At 39.5% G+C, this 24,614-nt stretch overlaps 1 protein-coding gene across 4 annotated transcripts in view; it reads right to left on the bottom strand.

Moving 5' to 3' along the window:
- The window catches only part of CMIP (c-Maf inducing protein), a 270,937-nt gene that overhangs the window by 46,604 nt on the left and 199,719 nt on the right, over positions 1 to 24,614 (bottom strand). For 3 of the 4 annotated variants that reach the window (XM_020992639.2, XM_020992640.2, XM_020992641.2), the window contains exons 4-7: positions 16,895 to 17,056; positions 11,443 to 11,484; positions 2,784 to 2,846; positions 437 to 517 (exon numbers count right to left, since the gene is read on the bottom strand). In XM_020992639.2, coding sequence (XP_020848298.1) covers positions 437 to 517; positions 2,784 to 2,846; positions 11,443 to 11,484; positions 16,895 to 17,056 — 348 coding nt within the window. The remainder of the gene's footprint in view (positions 1 to 436; positions 518 to 2,783; positions 2,847 to 11,442; positions 11,485 to 16,894; positions 17,057 to 24,614) is intronic. The other variant, XM_020992642.2, reaches the window with a different exon arrangement.

A 24,614-nucleotide genomic window follows, 5' to 3' on the forward strand; every position in this document is an offset into this window, starting at 1 on the left:
CACTACATATACCTGCTTCCTAAAATAATCTAACGAGCAACCTCCAGGCAATCTTACCACCCCTGTAACAGGAATTTCTATTTCAAAAGAAATAATCGTGTCTTTGCAAAAGAAAAAGAAAAAAAGGGTGCCCATCTATTCAATCTCCAACTACAGAATAGAATTAAGTGAATTTCAATATGCATGACCTGATAGTGGGCCAATTCTATTACTGTTTTGGTTTTGCCAGAGATAGGTGACCAGCTTTTTCAAATGGTTGTCCTAATAAGGGCAACATGATTCTTTTTTTTTTAAGACTAAGCCATCAACCTATTGCCTAGAGTTGTGTAAGGTGATCAAAGAAGGCAGGATATCCCCAACTAGGGTTGGGGATAGCAAGCATAACCTATGGAGCAACCAGCAGCCTGTACTTCCCATTTACCTAGGAGGAACTTACCATGTTGTGTTTGAGGATTCTCTGTACCACCGGTGTGAACACTTCTATGACCACCATGGACCGAGGGCGTTCTCTGCAGTGCTGTGGGGAGGAAAACATTTAGTCAAGCACAAATCAGAAAAGTTCCTGGTAATTAAGAGCAACCTGGTGCCCCTTGTACTCATGTCAAAGAGAAAGTCACTGATACCTGGCAGGGGATGGATTATAATAATGAGACCACTGTACTCACCGCCCCCCCCCCCCCAACTTTGGCTTCTTGATCAGGGAAAGTAGCCTGGAGAAAGACATTGGATATGCGGTATTATATGCATCCCTCTGTGTCTCCTAGTCATGACATTGAGGTGGCTAGGCTGGCTGCTAAAGATCCACTAAGACCCATATAATCCCTTTAAATATTCTTCCCCTGATGAACAGTTAGGGGGGTGGGTTAGGGGAAATTCACCAGGCGGGTGAAACTGACTTTTATCTGAGGAAACAGATGTGCTCCTATAGACTGTGCAGGATTTCGTCTCTCTTTTCTGCCCCCTTCCCAAAATTGTACCCCCATTCTACCTTTAGCTCCAAAAGGGAAAATGAGACTATGTCCTCATATTTCTCTCATGCCTTTTTCTAAACAGTAGACGAAGAGTCAAAAGGCAAAGAAGCATGGCCTGTGCATATAGCTCGGGGTCGGGGCTGAGAATGAAACCTTTTTCTCCAAATATCAGAAGTGAATTCCTATTTTAATGTCTGCTGGCATGTGAAATGAAGAAGAAATAAAAAGAGAAGGGGGTTCATATGCAGTATCTGTACCCCTTTACACTTTTGCAAGAGACAGTAGCACAAATTTAAGTTTAGATTATATGAATGGTGAGCTGAGCTGGCTTTTTTTAAGAGCCTAACTAAGCAGTTATTTGAAGCTACATTCTGGTGACTGACCCTTCTCTGAAGAAACACAACTACTGAAGGGCCAATTTGGTCTCCTTGCCTTCTCCCCTCCATCCTGCCCTCCTACCAAGGGCTTGATCTACAAAAAATACTAGGTTTACCTTTGACACTGCCAGCTGGTTGTGTTTTCAGTCTGGGCTAAATTATGAAACTAGATCAGGGGGCAGAATATTTAAAAAACTAAAAGCCATTTTCAGCTCACACATCATAAAAAACCAAGTGGCAGGCCATATCTGGCCCATGGGTTGTAGTTTGCCAACCTTTGAACTAGTGCAATAAAAAGCAACTACAGACCCTGTCACAGGTTTCCGTGTACTTAGAAATGTGCACTTAAGCATACATATGCACACAGATACAAATACAGGCAACCATAAACATACTCAGGCATATCAACACATGCATATGCACAATCAGGCATACATGTCCTCATGTTTGCATTCTCTGTATAATGCACACAAACATACAAGTGATTGTGAGATTACAGCATGTGTCATACAAAGCTAGTATTGTTAGCTGTTCCTGTGCTCTTTAACATTAATACACAAGCCTCTGAAGAATAAGACTTGCTCGTGAACAAGGGACAGTAGTAATAAGTGAGACAGAAGACTCAAAGTCACCATCTAAAAAATGCTTTCTTTGAAGCCACTTACTTCCCTATAAAAGAAATGACCTTCCTTTACCATTCAAAATTTCCACCACTTCCATAATGAAGCAAAAGAACAACACCTCACACCCCCCTACCCTGCCCTTACTTCATATTATACCTTCCCCCAACACAAAAGAGATCTAAGCCAAAAATCATTTACCTATGGCAACACTTCTATGATCACAGTGTCCTTCTGCTATCTGCACTGGGGTCCTTTAAGCGCTATCTCACTAGAGTTTCAAGACCAGACTTCCATTTATGGAACAGGGAATGCATTTTAATAAGTATCTAGCCCACAATAAGTCCCATCACAAGTCAACTTACGTGTATGTGGACTATCTGGAAAAAAATTTAAGCCCTGACAGTTCCCCTGAAGCCTGGCTGCTTATGAGTTCTAGTTAATTTGCACTCAGGGAAGGCAAATTCCCTTTATAAATGACTGGGACCCAATTTCATAAAGAAGGCAGTCTGCTTGTCAAAAGATCTTTCTGCCATCTCCCAACAGATATGTAATGCAGTCCAAAGCCAAACATAACACTGGTTACTCTATTTGGGTTTGCCATTTCTGTGCCTGTGTAATGGAAAGCTGACTGTAATCACTGAGAAAGGGTACTCATTCATCCAAGGCATGCTTCCTGAGTAACTTCCACCTTTGGGTTGATGTACACGATGCCCAGGATACTTCAACATGTGATGTGCGTATGCCGTATATAAGGCACAGGAAGCTTCCAAGTAGAAATAGAAAGATTTTGGAAACTGAGTCTCCTTTGGTACCTTGCAGAAAAATTCACAGAGGTCAGGAGGGGGGTGATTGTTTTCCAGCAAAGGAGCAATTGCCTGAAAAATAATGAACAGGTATTTCAGTTTGACACCTCAACAGGAATGCAGATAGAGTAGCAGTTTTCTTCTGAGAGGAAATATGGTCCCCCAGTAACGGATAGGTGGAAAAAGAACCCTGTCCCTGCATTTTGAGGCACAAGGCTGATTATCACACTGAGTTATCTTAAAGCAAAGGTGTCAAACTTGATTGGTGGGGAGAAGGGAGAGGCCCTGAGCCCAACAAGATTAAAATGTAACTGGGAAATGTTTAACAAAATAAAACAAAAAAATAAATAAAAAACAAAAAATATTAAGCTGTGGTTTCTAAGTCCATATGTGGCCCATTAAGGAGAGTTTGACATCACTATCTTAGAGCACTAGATTAAGAATTTCAAGACCCAGGTTCTAGTTCAAGCTATACTACTTACTACCTGTATGATCTTGATCAAGCCATTTAATGTCTCTCAACCTCAAGATTCTCATCTATGAAATGGAGGTGATAATAGCTGCCCTCTCCACCTCACAAGGATTCCACTGTATTCTCCCCTTGTTCTGACTACATCTGGGGCATGTTATTCAGTTCTGGGTATTTTATTTTAAAAGGGAAGTTAACAAGTTATAATATATCCAGAAGAAGGCAATCTATTTGGTAAGAGGGGCTAGGGTTGTACAACCTGGAGAAAAGAATACTGGGAGGGGACATGATCAATATCTTTAAACATATGAAGGGATAACTTGTGGAAGAAGTGTTAGATTTATTCTACTTGAACCTATGGGGTAGAACCAAGAGCAATGAATAGGCAGAAGCTCCAGAGGCAGATTTCAGCTCAACATAAAAAAGACTTTTGCCTTTCAGTGGTAAAGAAAGCATTAAGATGAATCTATATTATACTAAATAAACTACAATATGCCAACAAATAATAGAATCATGTAATTTCAGAGCTGGATGGGATTGCCAAGGTCATCTGGTCCAACCTCTCCCAAAACAGCAATCTCCTCAAAAATATCCCTGCGATTGCCAAATAGACCCCGATTCAACACCTCTAGTGACAGAAACTCACTATATTCCAAGGAAGCTCGTTCCCCTCCCCCCTTTTTAAGCTTCTCATAATGGGATTTTATTTGGATTGACTGATTAAAATTCAACAAGCATTTGAAACCTTGCTACTTGATACAAAGCACTATCATTAAGTTGTGGGCTCTTTCAGAGTAGGGACTGTCCTTTACCTCTTGTTATATCCACGGTACTTAGCACAATGGCCAGCACACAGTAAATACTTGATAAATATTAATTGATTGATTGGTACGTGCTATGAAGAATGCAAAGCTGAATGAGACGTCTCTACCCTCAAGGAACTTGTAATCAGTCAGAAGAAATAAAACAGGTATATAGTATGGTAAGTATCTTAAGAAAGGGACAAAGTGCTTTAGGGATTGAGAAGAAAAATAAATTACATCCAAGCAGACAGCTTTAGCTGTGTAATCTTTCCATTGTTTGAAACTGTTCTGGGCCTCAGTTTCTTTACCTTTATAAAGAAGAGATTTAATGATCTCTAAGGGCCCTTTTAGCACTAACATTTTCAATAACCTATAATTTCCTTTCTGATTCTCAATTTATTCACCTGTAAAATGAGGATAATACTTAGTTAGGTTATCATTCCTCTTTTAACAACTTTAATTGCTAGGAAGATGCTTGTGAGGAACCTTTAAACAACAATAAATTATTATTGTCATATGACACCTTGCAAAACTGAAACTGTGCCAGTAACTTAGAGACTGTGAGGGGAGGTTGGGTGATTGCTCAAAGCCTTCAGGTTAGACACCATCTAGAGATGGAAACTACCTTGTTTTACATTAGGCCCTGCAGATAGCGTGTGCGTGTGCCCGCATGCGACATGAGCATGCATGGGGGGAAGGAAAAGGGGGAGAAAACAGTTACAGATATAATGGGAATAATCTCAATATCACAAGGTCTCCTATAACAATACTAATTTATATTTGTGAGGCACTTTTAAAAAATCACCTGTAAATGTACTGCCTTCCTGAATTCTCACAACAACCTTGTGAAGGAAATAGGTTAGAAATTATCATCATTTCACTTCATCTTCATTTCAGAAACTTAGCCAGGTGAACTGACTTGTTCAAGGCCACACAGCTAATTAGCTATGGAACAGGGCTCTCACCCAGGTCTCACGAAGATCTTTCCGTTATGTCACATGACCACTCTATAAGATCCTGCACAGCATATTATGACATGGAGGCACTGTGCTCTAGCAAAAAGAACCTGGATTTTGAGCTAGAGGATCAGGGCTGGAATCCTGGTTCTGTCACTTACTAAGCTGTGTGAACTTGCACAAGTTTCACTTAAGCATTCTGGGCCTTAATTCCTCATTAATAAAATAAGGGGGGGTTGGACATGACCTTTAAGATCCTTTCCAGCTCTAAATCTCTGATCCTATGGTCCTTGAGGATTTCCAATACCAAAAACAGATACAAATGAAAAATTGCTCAGGATCCTTCCATAATGTTGCCTTTAAAATTAGGGATATTCTTCATTCTCATTTTTCTTTTATCTCTCATGACTGTTAGGCAGAAAAGACAAAATAGAGAACTCGTAACCAATCAAATCAATGAAATGACAAGTCTATAATACACCTCTTAAATGGCAAGCACCTAAGAACACCGAAGAATGGGGTCCCTGCCTTCAAGAAGTTACAATATAACTAAGAGAACCTGGAGATCAGGCTGATTTGTACTTTGAGGTGGTGGGGATTAGAAGGGTTGGGTAGGTTTCTGAATGACTACAAAGAATAGAACCTCTTATCATTTCCTATAGCACCAACAATCTATGGGCACATTTTCTTTGAGAATCAATAACTATATAACATTTTTGCATAAGTTTAAGTAGGGAAAATGACCATTATAGGGTCAACAACTAGCAAGAGCCTGAGCTCATTTTCAGAGTCTTTAAAACTGATTTTACTTAGGAAGAATCTTTGTGAGTTTTTTTTTCCTTTGCACCTCTAAATAACATAGAACATATGTTATAGTGGAAAACACCTTGGACAGGGAATGAGGAAACCACTTATGTGTTGAGCAAATTACTTCCCTTTTCTGGGCCTCACTTTCCTCCTCTGTAAAATAAAGGGAGGGGAGAGGGGTGTTGTGTCTTAAGGTCCTTTCCAGCTTCTATGAATTTATGATTCTATCAAGTGCCTAACTTTCCTTAAAGTTCAAATCACCTTCCTTCTCTGTTGCTAGGCAACCCAAGGCAGCCAGTACTGCAAACAAAGGGAGAAATTGGACTTGCTGATACTGCTATTGATTTTTGCTGCAGTCTCTGGTGCTAATTCCCAACCTGGCCTCAGCTGGGGCCTGTGGATTTGATCAAACTAAATCATCAAAGCTCTCGGGAAGCAGGTTGGGGCAATGTTCCACAGCACAATGTGGATGGTGCCTTTTTCCTCCCCTAGGGCTAGATTTCCATTCCTACTCCACATTCCAGCTATCTCATCTCCTGTCAATTCCTGCCTGGATCCCAGACAGCAGTCATGCCTCAAACATGGAAGGTCTGTGAAGACAACTAACATGTGACCTTTTTCCCCCCTTTTTTTTAATTTAAATTTTTTTTTATTTTTTCCATATGCTTTTGAGTTGAAAATTTTTCTCCCTTTTCCTCCCCCCCACCCTCCCCAAGACTGTGCACAATCTGATATAGGCTTTACATTTACATACCCATTAAACATATTTTCACATTAGTGAAGTTGTAAGTAAAGATTAAAACCTATACGAGGAACCATCAGAAAGATGAAACAAAACTCAACAGAAGGTAAAAATAAGTGATAGCGATTCGACTTCCATAGTTCTTTCTTTGGATGTGGACAGCATTTTCCATCCCGAGGCCTCTGGAGATGTCTTAGATCCTTGGAACGCTGAGAAAGGTTCAGTTTAACAATCTTAGTCATTTGCGTAACGTGGCTGTTATTGTGTACAAAGTCCTCTTGGTTCTGCTCACTTCACTCAGCATCAGACCATAAAAGTCTTTCCAGGTTTTTCTGAAGTCAGCCTGTTCATCATTTCTTATAGCACAATAGTATTCCATTACATTCATATACCACAACTTGCTCAGCCATTCCCCAATTGATGGGCATCCTCTCAATTTCCAATTCTTTGCCACCACAAAAAGAGCTGCTATGTATATTTTTGTACATGTGGGTCCTTTTCCCATTTGTTTGATCTCTGTGGGATATAGCCCTAGAAGTGCTATTGCTGGATCAAAGGGTATGCACATTTTTGTAGCCCTTTGGGCATAGTTCCAAATTGTTCTCCAAAATGGTTGGATCATTTCACAACTCCACCAACAATGTATTAGCATTCCAATTTTCCCACATCCTCTCCAACATTTATCATTTTCCTGCTTTGTCATGTTGGCCAATCTGATAGGCATGATATGGTACCTCAGAGTTGTTTTGATTTGCATTTCTCTAATTAATAACGATTTAGAGCATTTTTTCATATGACTATAGGTGGCTTCAATTTCTTCATCTGAGAACTGTCTGTTCATATCCTTTGACCATTTATCAATTGGGGAATGGCTTGTGTTCTTATAAATTTGTCTTAATTCTGTATATATTTTAGAAATGAGGCCTTTATCAGAGAGACTGGTTGTACAAATTCTTTCCCAATTTTCTACCTTCCTTCTAATCTTAGTTGCATTGGCTTTGTTTGTGCAAAAACTTTTCAATTGGGGGCAGCTACTAGGTGGCACAGAGGATAGAGCACCAGCCCTGAAGTCAGGAGGACCTGAGTTCAAATACGGCCTCAGACCAAACACTTGACATTTCCTAGCTGTGTGACCTGGGGCAAGTCACTTAACCCCAAATGCCTAAAAGCAAAAAAACCCCAAAAAACAAAAAGCAAAAAAAAAACCTGTTCAACTTAATGTAATCAAAATGATCCATTTTGCTTTTCATAATGTTCTCTATCTCCTGTTCGGTCATGAATTCTTCTGTTCTCCATAGATCTGATAGGTAAACTATTCCTTGTTCTCCCAGTTTACTTATGCTATCAGCCTTTATATCTAAGTCATGAACCCATTTTGACTTTATTTTGGTATATGGTGTGAGATTTGGGTCTATGCCTAGTTTCTGCCATACTCTTTTCCAGTTTTCCCAGCAGTTTTTTTCAAAGAGTGGGTTCTTATCCCAGAAGCTGGGGTCTTTGGGTTTATCAAATAATAGATTACTATAGTCACTGACTACTGTGTCTTGCATATTTAACCTATTCCACTGATCCACTTCCCTATTTCTTAGCCAGTACCAAGCAGTTTTGATGATTGCTGCTTTATAATACAATTTAAGATCTGGAATTGCTAGGCCACCTTCCCCTGCATTTCTTTTCATTAGTTCCTTTGATATTCTGGACCTTTTGTTTTTCCAAATGAATCTTGTTATTATTTTTTCTAACTCTATAAAAATTTTTTGGTAGTTTGGTATGGCACTGAATAAGTAAATTAGCTTAGGTAGGATTGTCATTTTTATTATATTAGCTCAGCCTACCCATGAGCAACTGATGTTTTTCCAATTATTTAGATCTGATTTTATTTGTGTGAAAAGTGTTTTGTAATTGTGTTCATAGAGTTCCTGGGTTTGTTTTGGGAGGTAGACTCCTAAATATTTTATAATGTCTACAGTAAGTTTAAATGGGATTTCTCTTTCTATCTCTTGCTGTTGGGCTTTGTTGGTAATATATAGAAATGCTGATGATTTATGTGGGTTTATTTTATAGCCTGCAACTTTGCTAAAGTTGTTTATTATTTCAAGTAGTTTTTTACTTGATTCTCTAGGATTCTCTAAGTATATCATCATGTCATCTGCAAAGAGTGATAGCTTTGTTTCTTCTTTGCCTATTCTAATGCCTTCAATTTCTTTTTCTTCTCTTATTGCTAAAGCTAACATTTCCAGTACAATATTGAATAACAGTGGTGATAATGGACATCCTTGTTTCACCCCTGATCTTATTGGAAATGCTTCTAGCCTGTCCCCATTACATATAATGCTTGCTGAAGGTTTTAGATATATGCTATTTATTATTTTAAGGAAGACTCCATTTATACCTATGCTTTCTAGTGTTTTTAATAGGAATGGGTGTTGTATTTTATCAAAAGCTTTTTCTGCATCTATTGAGATGATCATGTGGTTTCTGTTGGTTTTGTTGTTGATATGCTCAATGATGCTGATAGTTTTCCTAATATTGACCCATTCCTGGTATAAATCCTACCTGGTCATAGTGTATTATTCTTGTGATAAGTTGCTGCAATCTACTTGCTAGTATTTTGTTTAAAATTTTTGCATCTATATTCATTAGAGAAATTGGTCTATAATTTTCTTTCTCTATTTTGACTCTTCCTGGTTTAGGTATCAACACCATATTTGTATCATAAAAAGAATTTGGTAAGACTCCTTCTTCACCTATTTTCCCAAATAGTCTATATAGTATTGGAATTAATTGTTCTTTAAATGTTTGATAGAATTCGCATGTAAATCCATCTGGCCCTGGAGATTTTTTCCTAGGGAGTTCATCAATGGCTTGTTCAATTTCTTTTTCTGAGATGGGGTTATTTAAGTATTTTACTTCCTCTTCGTTAATCTGGGCAATTTATATTTTTGTAAATATGTATCCATTTCACTAAGATTGTCAAATTTGTTGGCATATAGTTGGGCAAAATAATTCCTAATTATTGTTTTAATTTCCTCTTCCTTGGTGGTAGCTTCGCCCTTTTCATTCTTGATACTAGTAATTTGGTTTTCTTCTTTCTTTTTTTTAATTAAATTAACCAAAGGCTTATCTATTTTATTGGTTTTTTCATAAAACCAGCTCTTAGTTTTATTTATTAGTTCAATAGTTTTCTTAATTTCAATTTTATTGACTTTTCCTTTGGTTTTCAATATTTCTAATTTGGTGTTTAGTTGAGGATTTTTAATTTGTTCTTTTTCTAGTTTTTTTAGTTGTATGCCCAATTCATCTCCTCTTTTTCTATTTTATTTATGTAAGCATTTAGAGATATAAAACTTCCCCTAAGAACTGCTCTCGCTGCATCCCATAGGTTTTGGTATGTTGTCTCATTATTGTCATTCTCTTGAATGAAATTATTGATTGTTTCTATGATTTGTTGTTTGACCCAATCATTTTTTAGGATTAGATTATTTAGTTTCCAATTATTTTTTAGTCTATCTTTCCATTTCCCTTTATTACATATAATTTTTATTGCATCATGATCTGAAAAGGATGTATTTAATATTTCTGCCTTTCTGCACTGGATTGTGAGGTTTTTATGCCCTAGTACATGGTCAATTTTTGTGTATGTGCCATAACATGTGACCTTCTAAAGAAGCCAGGACTGCCAGGATTTCTCCCCATCATGAATCTTAAAAGGTCACAAACCTAAAGCCCCCACACAACTTTTCAATAAGATAAGTGGGTATTTGGACAGCACAAAGAACACAAACTTCTAGCTTTCTAAATATGTTAGATCAGAGGATTTAGAAATAGAATGGGCCTTTTAGATCATCTGGTTCAGCTCTATCATTTTATAGATGGGAAAACTGAAACCCAAATGTGTTTGGCACAAGTGAATGACAGGGCCAGGATTTGAAACCACATCTTCTGAATTCTAAATCCCATGCTCCTTCCACTGCCTGATCTATCAGGTCAAATGGGCAAAAGAAAAAGGAGCACCAGAGATTGGGCCTCTGGAATATTCAGATTAGTAACATATATTTCTCCTAACTTTACTCCAGGGAAGACTTTGGAGAAGGGCAGGTGGGGCATGGTTAAGTATGAATGTGCTCTGGCTGGGAGAAGCCTAGATGGTCCCAGATATCCCTCCTAAGCACTGCAACATACAACTGGTCTGGGAAGCCCTGGCTCAGTGTGCTTGCGTATGGTTCATCAAGGCCATGGTTAAGAGGTAAGAGACGAGTTTCTTGGTGAGCAGGCCCAGAGGCCCATCTAAGGGCATATATGGGCTGCTACTGGCTTCCTGATACCAGTTTGCTAGGGGTTCAATGCAATTCACCTACTTGAGAAGAGGCACATTTCATAGTCTAAAATGGCCCAGAAAGATCTCTGATTACAGCATCACAGTAAAGTACTAGAAAATTATAAAGAACAAGACTCTAAGATCACAGTAAAGTACGAGAAATCATTACCTCACTCTAGACACCAGTATCAATTAAGTCTAGATTCTATTTATGGATCAATTAAAATCCTTTCACTGGCTGCTCCTTCTAGAAAGAAAAGGCATTTCTTTCTGCTGCTTTAATTGTGACTGAACCACTGCTATCATCCTTGCCGTCTCCTTCCCTGCCCTGCTCTATACCTCAATTTCCCTTAAGAGGGTCCAAGAACAGGAAAAGACTAATCTATATGCATCAACTAGAATCTTTGGGGGCTTCAGATAGATCCAAGAAGAAATCAAGGGTACTCGAGTGTGTTCCAATGCAGACAGGGAAAATTCTGCCCACAAGGAAGCAAATAAACCAGAATGAAATACATTTTTATACTGATCACCAGGGAGTCCCCAAGGCCTAAGGGAGATAGAGTGTATACTTACCACAATAATGTTTTCATGCTCTTGAGTGGTCAAGTTGGTATTCTAAAGGAATGAATAAGCGGGAAAAAGGATTAGAAAACTTTGCATTTATCACTCATAAGTACATAGATATATGAAAAAGAGAACAAAGGAGGCTTAGAAGGAAGCTTAAGATTTGGGGTTTAGAATCTATTGTTGTTGTCCAGTTGTTTTTCATTTGTGTCTGACTCTTTGTGACCCTATTAGGAGTTTTCTTGGCAAAGATACTGCAGTGGTTTGCCATTTTCTTCTCCAGCTCAACTGAGGCAAACAGAGTTTTACTTTGCTTTAAACCAACAGTTTCTGTTTTGCCTGGCTCTCCTACAGTTCCAGGGACACATGACTGGTGGAGAAAACTCTCTTTGGAGTGATAATACAGAATTCCATATTTCTGCCTTCATTCAGTAACATTTATAAAGATGACAATTTTTTAAAAATTCATACTTCTTAAAATATTTTAAGGATATATGATTTCATCAGTGTGATTATAACTACAAGGCTCACAAGAAGGCATTCTCTCTACATCTTAATATATGGTTTTTGACAGTCACTGTGGCTAATCAACTTATCTCACCCTACGACCAACCTGGTAACAAGCCTCTGGAAATCAAGCTAAGCTTGTCCTTGGACTATGGATACATGTTCCATCACCATACATATACTTGAAGGCTTTTCAGTTTGGTACATCCTGCTAGAATCTGAACTCTACCAGCACAGCCTTTGAGAACTATGGAGTTATCTTCCCATCATGATTTGAGAACCTAGTATTTACCTTCTCACCATGATCAGGCATAGAGTAGGACTTTAATTGATACTAAGACCTAAATTGGTTCCCAAGATATTCAAAGAAGTGATAGTTATTTCTTTCAAGTTAAAAACAAAACAAAAGAGTAAAAAGAAAAACCCTAACACCACCACTCCCCCCCCCAATCTTGTTCACATCTCACACACATAGAAGGTCTTTGATATCAGAATCTGGCAGTCACTTTGAAGACAAAACTCCATTGGCACTTTCCTTTCTTTTTTTTTTTTAATCAGCACTTTCCATACAACTACTTTCTATAAAGTAGATTGGAATTGGCTTTAGACCTTTGCTGACTTTAAAAATAACGAATAAAATGCTTACTGCAAAGAGTTTTTGGGTAATGTACTTGGATATCCATTCTACAAAGTGGAACTACATCCATTAAACAGAACTGAACAAGTTCTTAAGCAGAGCTGTAAGGTGATCTCAAAGTGATATATATTCAAATGGATTCTCCCTGTTTGGCTCTGTAGAGAAAAGGCACCAGAATGGTGGATTCTTCCAACCAGATGATCCCCCTAGTAGGTTTTACTACAACTGGCAACCAAAGAACCTAAAATCAGGATGACAGGGCAGGGGAAGAGGAAGTTTCACACCTTCTGAAGGCAGGGAAGTCAAGAGCAACTTTTCCAGGAAAGATGGTGGGGCAGAGAGAGGGAAGTGGGAGGATGACACCAAACCACTTGAAAACTGATCTTTGCCATCATGAATTTTCTGTCACTATACTATATGCCTATTGTGAGAAAGAGCTGATGTAATAATTCAATTTAATTCAACAGCATTCATGAACTTTATCATGTTCTGGGCACTCTGCTAGGTTTTAGGCAAAACTAAAGGCAAAAACTAAAAATTCTCTCACTTCAAGAGGCTTATATAAGATATATGCATTTACAGAAGTTTAAAGGAAAAAAATAAAATTCATGAGTTAATTTTTCCTTATGATCCAAGTAAGAGGACTGTCCATGAACCCCTACAAAGTTCCTCCTGTACTACAGGTGTCAGCAGGGACCAATAAGTTCACTCAATGTTTGACTTTTACTGATCCTGCCAAGAAACCAGTTCACTAGGAGTCTTGTATAGAAACCTATCTGATGGAGGCACATACCTCAACTTATAACTCATGAACTGTCTCCTGTTGAGGAAATTAACAGCCTGGGCTTGACATTTCTAATATTGATATTGTGAGCCACTGTCTGTACGTAGCATGAGTCAAATAAAGCTCAATTCTCTAGTTTGTCTGGGGTTAGAGGCACATTATCATGATTCTCACAGGCCCTGACCAGCTAAACCTGATGAGCACACATTGCCTTCACTGAGGCCATAGAAACTCAACCAAAGACATGCTCATATTGCAGAACAAAGTTAAACCTGGTTTGCTGCTGGTGAATCCTGCTCCCAAAAAGGATGTGTCAGCACTATACTTTGCTAGCAGAATCTGCCCCCCATGCCTGTGCTGTTCAAAGGACAGTATTTAATTAGCAGGCCTTCATTCCAAGCTTCTCTACTGTGCTAGGAAGTTTTGATGTGAGTAGAGTCATCCCCATCCATTCCACATGAAACATCATAGCCCTTCTTTACAACTGAATCTGTTCATTCATTCCTCTGTTGTGGGTAGCATCACCTTTGTTCCCATCAGTACCAGCAGGTTAGAAAGCATCAGTAAAATGTCTCCTAAATTCTTTGCAGTCAAAAATGTCTTGTGCCAAAGAGCTTTCAGTTTTAGGTTTTAAAATGTACTTTACTACTTACTCTATTACGAAAAACTCCTGAACCTCCAGCCCCCTAAGGATTGGTCGCCACAGGGAACTGGCATTCTCTCTTCAACAAGGAAACAGGAGATGCTAAGTTGCATAAAGTTGTTTCATTTCTCAAAAAATGCTCCTCTCTCATGTCACAAATTTTGTGCCTCTTTCTCTTTGTCTCTCTTTTCCCTTCCTTTCTCCTTCTTCTCTGTGACAGGTTTGGTAATGGCTTACATACTGTGCAGCCTATTCATGTTGGAAGGAGTGCCAAAGGAGTAAAATGAAATGATATCTTACCAAGTTTGGAGGAGGTAAAAAGATAGGGTTCTCTGGATGTCTGTCTGTTTTGCATGAACACATATAGGATGTCTCCCTCCTGTTAGCTAGTAGAATCAGAAGTAACTACTTCATTGGAGTTTATCAAAGGGCCATAGTTACAAACATTTCTTGCCTGATATTCAAAACTCCTGCTGTGCTCCTCCTCTGTGTACAGGCCCTCACCATTTTTCTGACCTTCAGACTGTCAGATTCTGCCCTGTGGTCCTCTCCTTGCCTCGCCTGCCCTTCTTCTGAGAAGGCCTCACTGTGCCTCACTTGACTCCCATTCAGGGAAAAAGACCCTTCCCACCGAGTAGATGGGTACTATACTTTGAATGGGCTGTGGATTCTTTGGTCAGTTCAGGCAGGCATGAAGAGAGAGACCAGGCATAGAGGCAGAAAATCACAGAGTATGGCAAGGAAATCCAACAGTGGGAAAGTTGGCTAAACAATCAGGAGAAAGGGTGAGCTATGGTGTAGGGATGTTAGAAGGGCAGATAAAGTAAGGTACCAGGCAACCAGCCTCAGAAGAGCCCTTCAGATAGAATACAGGGACATGACTCTGGCCAACAATGGATTTAGAATAAATTCTAGGGCCCTCAGCAAACACTTGATAAAGGCCTACCAAAGCCCAGTGCTACATAAATATGGCGGCTGAATCCAATTTATCATCCAAAACAGGACTCCCTACTTTTGACCCGAAACCTTCCCCCACTGCTGTCAAGGGCACTACCATTTTCTCAGTCACCCAGGTTCACAACCTTGGTGTCATCCTAGACTTCGCTCTCATATATCCAACCCACTGTCAAATCTTGTCGTTTCTACTTTCATATCTCTAGTATATATCTTCTTTTTTTCTGCTTATATTACAGCATTCAGGCTCCCATTAGTTCTCTCCTGGACTATCATAATAGCCTTCTAATTGGTTTCCCTATCTCAGCTCTCTCCTCACTCCAATCCATCCTCTGCTTAGCTGCCAGAGTGATTTTTCTAAAGCATAGTTTTTGCCTAGTCCCTACCCTCCAACTCAATAAATCTGGCAGGCTCCACACTACCTTCAGAATTCCCTCCACATTCTCTGAGATCCAGCCACATTGGCCTATTTGCTGTTCCTCACACACAACATTTCAGAGCTTTCATTTCATATCCATGTGTTTATCCTGGTGGTTCCCCCAGGCAGGTAATTCTCTCTCTCCTCACTTTCATATTTCAGCTTCTCTGGCCCCCTTATGAAGACATAACTTCAATACCACCTTCAGTAGGCCTTTCCCAGTCTTGCCCGGACCCTACCCTAGCTCTAATTGCCAGCACATTCCCTCTAAGACTACCTTCTGTCTATGTGTCAGTATGTACCTAGTTATTTACATGATATCTCCCCTACTATGAGCTCCTTAAGGGCAGGCATGGTTTTGCCTTCTTTATATTCCCAGCATTTAGCACAATGCCTGGCATGTAATAAATGCTGAATAAATGCCTGTGATTTACTGACTGGCAAAGATCAGGAGACAACAAAAGCTACATGCTGCCAGAGGCAGGTACAAGTAAGAGATTTAGAACAGAAATCACTGGAGGGAAGTGTAAGCTGTAACCACCAGGCACTTACTAAAGCTAGAATAATTGAGGGCTACAAGCTAGTGGCCAAGGCAAGTTATACACAGCACACAGAGCATGCGTTTCCCCCCCCCCCCATCTCCCTGCCAACAGAGAGACACACACATACACACACACACTCTTATCTGCAGGACCTAATGTAAAACAAGGTAGTTTCCATCTCTAACAATGAAGTTAAATGGTGTCACAGGGCAGGTGATGGGGAGAGAACTCCTCACATTTTTATGAACACTGATGTTCAGCTCGAAATTCTCCAGCCACTACCCCCTAGCCCTCCCGGACAAAGGCTGACATATATTCCTAGCTCTGGCTGCAGTCTTTTGTTCTCTTTTCCTTTACCCCCTACACTAAACAAGTACCTTCTAGACAGTATGTATCTACACAGTCTGTCAGGCCATCCTAGGGCAGTGATGGCACTGAAATGATGTAAAGAGCCTCTAAGCTCAAGTTGATCACAAAAGCAAGGTCTTCAGGCTCCCTGTGTGCTTCCTCCTTGACACTGGGTAGACCCAGGTAAATAAAAGACTAGCTTGGGCACAGTCTAATCAATGGGAAAAAAAAAAAAAGGAAAGGATTCCATGGATAGATTTCAGGAGGTTGCTAAAACTTGGATAGAGAAAAAAAGTTTACATCTTTTACATCTTTATTTTCACTAATATCTAACTGAAATTTAGCATTTTTTCCAATTATGAATCTAGGTAACAAAATTATTCTGAGAATAGGTCCACCAGAGGCTTCACCAGACTACTAAAGGTGCCTAAGATTAAAAAAAAATTTTTTTTAAACTCCTACTTATCTGGACATCATTGTCTTTTGCAATTTGTTACCAACAATGAGTCCAGTTTGATTTTTACTTCTTCTCCACTGTTTGGGCAAAGAGATAGAGCTCACCAGAGGGTAAAAGAAGAAAAACACCCACATTTTCTGTATTTTTATGAGGTTAAAAGCAAAGCCTCACCTCAGAGAGCAGTTTGGAGACTATCTCCAGTGGAGCCTGGTGGATGGAGTCATCCTGCAGCGGGGATGTCAGGGCCATGTCTACCAGGGTCCGGATCTCCTTCAAGACAACTTCCCAGCGGCTTGGATTGCTCAGGACTTTCTTATACTTGTAAATCTTTTTCTGTTTGGGGGGGAAAAAGATATATGTGATGAAGTAGATTGGAAAATGATCACAGATTCAGAGAAACAGTTGAAATGAATTTATTTTAGTGACCATCTAGTCTATCCTCCTCATTTTACAAATGAGGAAATATAGCTCAAGGAGGAGGCAAAGTGATTTGCAGGGATGATCGATGGTAGAGCCAAGACTGAAACCCTAGCTCCCAGACCAGTGTTCTTTCCACTAAATAACAATGCTTCCAGTTATTTTCTAATAGTGATATTCTTCATAGTGAAACTTAGCTCTTTATAGAAATTTCACCTCTGAAATTACTATTTAAACTTATTAGGAGAGAAGACATGCATGGACTAAGAAGAGTTTTTACCTTCCCCTTATCCCCATTTCAACTTCGTCCTCATGGAGAATAATCTCAGTAAAATGCTCTGCATGGGGTTATGAAATCTTAAAAAATGAACTACTGCACTAGTCTAGGACACTGGATCAAAACAGTCACACAAGCTCTTCTGGAGTATAGGGCACATACTGTCACCACCAACTGATGCACAGAACAGGAAAAGCCTCACCTTCCTTTAGCTGTTGAACTGTCCTGATCCAATGAAGCAAAACCAGATTGTGGGACAATGGCTTGGTACTCTGTGGCCTCTATGCCACACTATCCCCTGTTAGTCTCCAAGCTTCTCAAAGCCTGACTTCACAAAAACTGACCCCTTAGAGAACTACTGGGTAATCCCGGGACCAACTCCTTCCTCCTTCAGAGCTAATCTTCCATACACGCCAGCAGAACTTGCTCTGGAGACAGGGAAGCAATTCTAACTTTCCTAACTCCTTAATTATGCATTTTGCTCCTTGGGGGAAACCTAATTTTAGTGTCTTAACACTAACAGCCAACTGGAGTGACAAGTTACTCAAGCCAGACCTGCATTAGAGAGCATGTGCAGCATGTCCTCCTCCTGAATTCACTGTATCCAGAAGAAATACTTAGCACTCTCAGGTGTTGCCAGTATAGTTAGGTTACCTAATCTGGGAATTAACATGTGATCTAATTAAAAAAAATACAGTGAATAGGGTAAACAAAGTCACAGGATCTCAGAGCTGAAACAGACCTCAGAGGCCACCTACTTCAACCTATATCTGAGGGCTAAACAGAGTATATCTGATCTTTCTTTTCCACTTAACAGCGTTTCAAATATTGAAGAGTATTGGGGTTTTTTGCTTGCTTTATTTTGTACCCCCAGCACTTCGCACAGCGCCTGGCATATAGAAGGTGTTTCAAAAATATATGTTGACTGTGTAGGATCACATCACACCCCACATGACTCTTTTCTTCTAATCACCAAACTTCCAAAAGGGGAAAGGAGTCATTTGTATTGAATCTAGTTACTTGAGTGATGAGAAATATCCTCAATCAGACTCCTTTGGACGCGTCTCCATATCCAGGAGAGGACTGAACCTCACCTTCTATCTCACCACAGGAAGGAAACCTTTTTGGCATGTACCACATCCCAAATGAAGCCTATCAAGATGCCAGTCACTCACTGTGGGTCCCTCCCCTCACCCAGCACACGCTAAGGCTGACATGGCAATCTGGCCGTACTGCCTTTGATCCTTCTTCAGAAACTCAGCCTTGCTGCACCTGGAGAAAACAGCTGCACATACTGGCAGACACCTGAGCACATCAATCTCATCTGTACACATGCCGTCTTCCCCTTTTCCTTGTCACAAATTTGACCTCCCTGTGTACTACAGGAAAGGAAGGGAGGTAGAGGGATGGCAGAAAATCAAGCTGTCAATGAAGCACTCAAGCTGAATAACAGTGTTCACAGAAATGCGAGGATTGTAACAGAGTTCTCTCCCTATCACCTGCCCTGTGACACCATTTAACTTCAGAAATGCTTTTCTGGGGCTCTGGGATCCCTTCCCCAATCACTTATAGTGTTCCTATAATCAAAAATGGAGTGTATATTGTTATCAAACTCATCTAGGGCTTTGGATAAGTATTTGAGTAAAGGTGAGCATTGATGAATGTCTGTGAGTCTGTATGTTTGCATCTAAGTCTGTGCGTGTATACATATTTCTAAGCATGTATCCTCTCTCTCCAGCCCTGCCATGTCTTACAGAGGTAAGAAAATTGCACTAATTCAAATGAATTTTTATTTTGATTATATATATGAATCAAGGGTTCAACCCACTTAAAATCATTTCAAGACTACCTCACTCTGCACCTTTCAGGCGTATTCTGGGCTTTATTTTTTCTCTAAAATTCTCTTCCCAATAACTCCAGAATCATATACATTCTTTTTTCTAGAGGAAGAAGGCATTCAATGAAGAACCACAAAGCCCTCATTTATGGCTCAATCCCACTTCACAGTTATGATAGACTGGCAGCTAAAGGAGGATCTAGTTCATCCCCCCCATTCTACATAATAGTTGAGGAAATTGAAGCCCAAAGAGGTAACTTGCCCAAAGTCACCCAGATAGTCCACGACAAATCAAGGAACTGAACCAGGTCCTCTGATGCCCAAGACACCAAATGTTCCTTTTAAATCTTATAAATTATAGACAGTATATTTCAGTGGGAGGCTGAAGCTCCTTAAAGACAGACTGTTTCTATTTTGTTTTTGTAACCCCAGAGTTTAGCACAGTTTCTGGCGCAGAGTTGTTCAATAAATGTTTATTGATTTGATTGTGCCCCCCCCTTCTTCCTCCCACCCCTTCACCCCAAATTGAACTCAGAGCAGAAAACCAGAGGAACAATGAATCATAGAAAAGATGACAAGAAAGAGGTATTGAATGTCAATTCTGATCTCAAGTCTGCAGCCTAGCAATTAATGTGCCCATTGGTGTGGTATTGCTTTTGCATCACAGACCACAAAGCACAGCACAGAAGCAATCTAACCATCTCTCTCATTTGATAGCGGAAAAAAAGCAACGTTTGGCCAGGAACCAGGCTGTTTCACAAGAGATGTCCCCAGTAGGAAAACAAAAGTTCTTGAGGGTGTCAGCCCTACCAGAGAGACAGAGAGAGAGGGGAGTTGGAATCACTCCCTTGATGCTAATCTGCCACTAATGTACTGACACTCATGCAGCACAGTAGAGATGGGAATCAGCCACAGATGACTGTCCTGAGGAGTCTGTTCTTTTATTTCTGGAAAGATGGAAAGGTATTGGGGGAAGGCAATATTGTGCTTCCAGAAGTATTATAAGGCAATTTCTCAACACAGAAGGCTGAGCTCTTGCTGATGTCTACCCACACTTCAAGGGCTATGTCATCAGAATATTATCACAGGGCAATTCCCCTGAAGATTTTCTAAAAATTTTCCAATTAAAATCACTCACTCATTCATTCATTCATTCATTCATGAGAATGCAACAATAGGAAATATGTCATTGGATCATAAATTAAGAATTAAAGGGATCTTAGAAGCCATATAGTACAACTCCCTCATTTTGGGGATGAGGAACCTGAGGTTAGGAGGGGTAGTGAAGCTATTTGTCCAAAGTCAATAAATGAAAAGAAGCAGGATTTGAACCCCAGTTTTCTGACTCCTGATCCAATGTTCTTTCCATTGTAACATGCTGCCTCTATCACCCATTCTGTCAAGCACCTTACCGAGGCTTAGCTTTAGGTAGGCCCTGTTTTAAAGCAAGTTGATATATGAAAATTTAGAAAACTTAGTCCATGATAAATTACTTTCCATACAAAAGACTCCTTTTAAAAAGTTTTTACTTCAGGATTTCTTTAAGCAGTATATTTGCACTGTATAAATGAAAGTTTTTAGAAAAAATGGTTCACATAGATTTCAGGAACATGCCTATTCTCACTATTTCCCAGCTGACAGTGATTCCTTCCTCATCAGATCTCATAGCATTTTATGCTCTTTGCTGTTTACTGCCTGTGTCACATCGAACAAGTGACTTTATCCCTAGGAGCCTCAGCTTCCTCATGAATAAAATGAAGGGAGTGGACCAGATAGTTTTAAAGGTATCTCTCAACTTTAAATCCTAGGATCCTATTACCACGAACTTATTCTATTCAATTCTATATTACAGTTATTTGTGTCCATGTCTCATCTCCCTCTGTTGTAAGTTCTTTCAGAGCAGGGCCTATCTTTTACTTATCTTTGTCTAGCCATCAGTTCCTACCCCAGTGTTCTGTGCACAGTAAGGCTTAATAAATATTTGCCAAATTAATGAATAATTCATGGATATATCCTGGTATTATTGGTGGACACAAAAGGTTCACTCAATCTACAATGGGGAATGTACACAAACTATGGAATTAGGATAATAATACTTGCATTTCCTATCTCTCAAGGTTGTTGTGAAGAAAGCACGTTGTAAACCTTAAAGAGCTATGGAAATGTGAAATTTGTTAGAATTTGCTGAAATACATAAATTGTTATCATTTTAATATTTAAATAACAGCCCATATTACTGTGATAACATCCCTCTGATGCATCTCAACAACACAACGAAAAACCAGATGTGAGAAGGAAGTGAGTCAGGAAGGATACATGGCAGGGTTTCCACAATGGATGACAAACCCCTTTATCCCTTAGCATAGGCTAGGTTGACTCTCTCCTTTCTACTCCCTGACATCAGGAGAAATGTTAGGTTTACAGGCCTACAGAAAAGCTATCAAGAAGCAGGAGCTGGGCTGCTCCAGATACATATTATAAGGGTGATGGAAGAAGAGAAGATGGATGTATCCTTGATCAGCTAAAAACACTGGGGAAAGGTGATGTCAGTTTGCTCCTATGGGGATTAATCACGTTTGGTCAGGGTGACAGGGTTGCAGGTAATGCTTGATCAGTCAGTCATGCCCTGAGCCTTTACTGATTTAACAAAGAGGAAATTCTAGGGACATGGCTCCCCTTATCCACCCTTAACCAACCCACCCAGAGTAAGCAGCAGCTGGAGGAGAAAATGAGTAGTACATTTCATACCCATAAGTAGATGACAGACATATAATCTTCAAATGTGCTGCATGAAGAAACAAATGGGACTAAAGAAAGCAAAGGCAGGGCAGCTGCCTAAGACAGTCCAGGCAGCCACAAAGGAAGTCTGTTATGGTAACCAAATACTTTTGAAGTATTGAGGGATCAATAGCCAAGATACATGAAAGTAGAAAAAGATATCAAATTCTTGGGGGGCTGTGGGGATGTAGACTTTGTTATGACCAAAAGAAAAAAAAAGGCAAATCTGAAAATATTAGTAAGTACAGATCCTATATATAGTTTCCCATCTCTACAAGATCATTTTCATCAAGGCTTTTACAAATTATATTTTACAGCAGACCAAATCTTTACAGTCAAAAAGCTGTCTCAAAAGTACATGGAATATAAAATCCCACTGTATTTATTTCTCGATTATAAAAAATTATTTGATTTTATAGAATAAAATGCCACCTTAAAGTCTCTCCTCCAACAAGATATCTCCCTTGCTTATGTTAAAATAAAATAAGAATCCTAAAAGACACAACAATGATAATTGTTTGACAGCTTTCTGATGATTTTAATATGTATCATGCAAAAAGGTTTGACCTGATTATCTATAAAGGAAAAACCAAGTGGATAACAAATGCCTGTTGTCCTAAAACTATGCTTTAGAGTAGAGAATTGTTCTGTCAGAAAATAAATCTTAGACAGATACTGTGGATGGACAATGAACTGGGTCCAGGCTTAAATATAAGAGCAAATTGGGTGCCTTTGGGAAATTATGCAGTGCTTTTAATGACTCCAAGCTTCTCCCTGAAAGACCCATCCTTTAATATTAATATTCTTCTGGAGATACTGCATAACTATAAGTCATGGAGTACCATAGTTATTAAAGAATAAAAGTTGCAGGGGCAGCTAGGTGGCGCAGTGGATAAAGCTCTGGCCTCGGAGTCAGGACAACCTGAGTTCAAATCCAGCCTCAGACACATGACACTTACTAGCTGCGTGACCGTGAGCCAGTCACTTAACCCCGACTGCCTCACCAAAAAGCCAAAAAAAAAAAAGAATGAAAGTTGCAGTATGTTCAAAAGGTATAGGAGAGGTGCATCATGGGTATAAGTATAGTACTAACAGGGTACCAAGAAAGGACTGTCAGAGAAGCAGAAGAAGAATTTCATTAAGAAAATGATTGAACGTATGAGAGAGAGAAAAAGGTCAGTCATATAGCTAAGGCACAGAAAAAGAGATGGACAGTCCAACTGTTCCACTGGTCTCCATATGATATCAAGGGAACAGAAGAAAGGCCCGCTAAGAAGAGTTTATGGGAATTCATGGACAAGAATTATGGAGGATGAGAGAAGGCTTGGATGAATTGTGGACTAGATGGGGGAGTACCCACGTCAATGACTTTGTCAATCTTTGCAAATGTAAACATTTATCAGTACAGTTAACAGGTATAGATGATGATAAGTTCTCTAAGGAAAAAAACTGTCATAATATATCTGTACTTAGGGCAAGGGTTTGCACCTGATAAAAAGAGAGCACTCACAAAGGCTTTGAAAAGTGCTTTTCCTACAACTCTGAGAAATTTATTATTATTCTGATTTTGCAATGAGGAAGCAACTGAGACTGAGAGAACTCAAACGTCTTCCCCAGGCTCACAAAACTAATAAGTGCTAAAGTCAGGATTGGAATCCTGGGGTCTTTTTATCCCAAGCCCGCACTTTCCATTGTGACACACATCAGTTTTGATTGAGTGAATTAAAAAACAAAAAAGAAGGCTGAAACACAGTTCTGGACCACAAAGGTACTTACAATCTATTTGGAAGGACAATGAGGGAACAAGACAGAATGCAATAAAGGATTAATATGGATGGAACTGAGAATTAAGGATTGGGATATACAAACCCATTAACTTTAAGGTGCAGAAAGGGAGTATAAAAAGAGTTAGAGAAGAGGGAAGTAACTAATAGTGGGATAAAGAGAGAAGAAAGTCTAATTGCTTTTCCAGTGGTCTAATACAGAATGCAGCAGAGGGTGGGAGTCCAACTAGCAAACTGTTACAGTGCTTCAAGTGAAAGGTGATGTAGACTTAAGGAGTGTAGTGGAAAGGGAGCTGGGAATCTGGAATTATATAGGACCTGGGTTCATTTGCTAATTGTATGATCTCTCTCTGGGCCTTGGTTTCACATACAAAAAATGAAGGGATTGGGCTAGACAACCTTTGAGGTTCTTTCTATCTCTAATTTTATGATGATATGATCTCAATGAAAAGCAATGGTGGCCAAGATGGAGAGAAAGGAATGACATGAGAAATGTCACAAGGGAGGAATACACAGGATTTGTCTTTCTTGGAGTAAAATGCACCTTTTGTATAAACCAATGATAAAGTGGGTGGGCAAGGTGGAGGGGTGAGGGGAATAGACTAAAGTGGTAACAATAGAAATGAAAGATAAAGGGAGTGATGGAAGAGAAATATGAAGAAGGAAAAAGGAACAAGACTTGATGTTTAATTATAAACCTGGCATGAAAGAGCAAGGAATTCGAGAAAACTACAAATTCCAGTCCAGATAATTGGGAAGGGATGATGCTCATTACAGAAACAGGAAAGTCAGGAAGGT

The sequence above is a fragment of the Phascolarctos cinereus genome, unplaced genomic scaffold (genome assembly GCF_003287225.1).
Source record: "Phascolarctos cinereus isolate Bilbo 61053 unplaced genomic scaffold, phaCin_HiC Scaffold_2;HRSCAF=192, whole genome shotgun sequence".
Classification (NCBI taxonomy): domain Eukaryota; kingdom Metazoa; phylum Chordata; class Mammalia; order Diprotodontia; family Phascolarctidae; genus Phascolarctos; species Phascolarctos cinereus.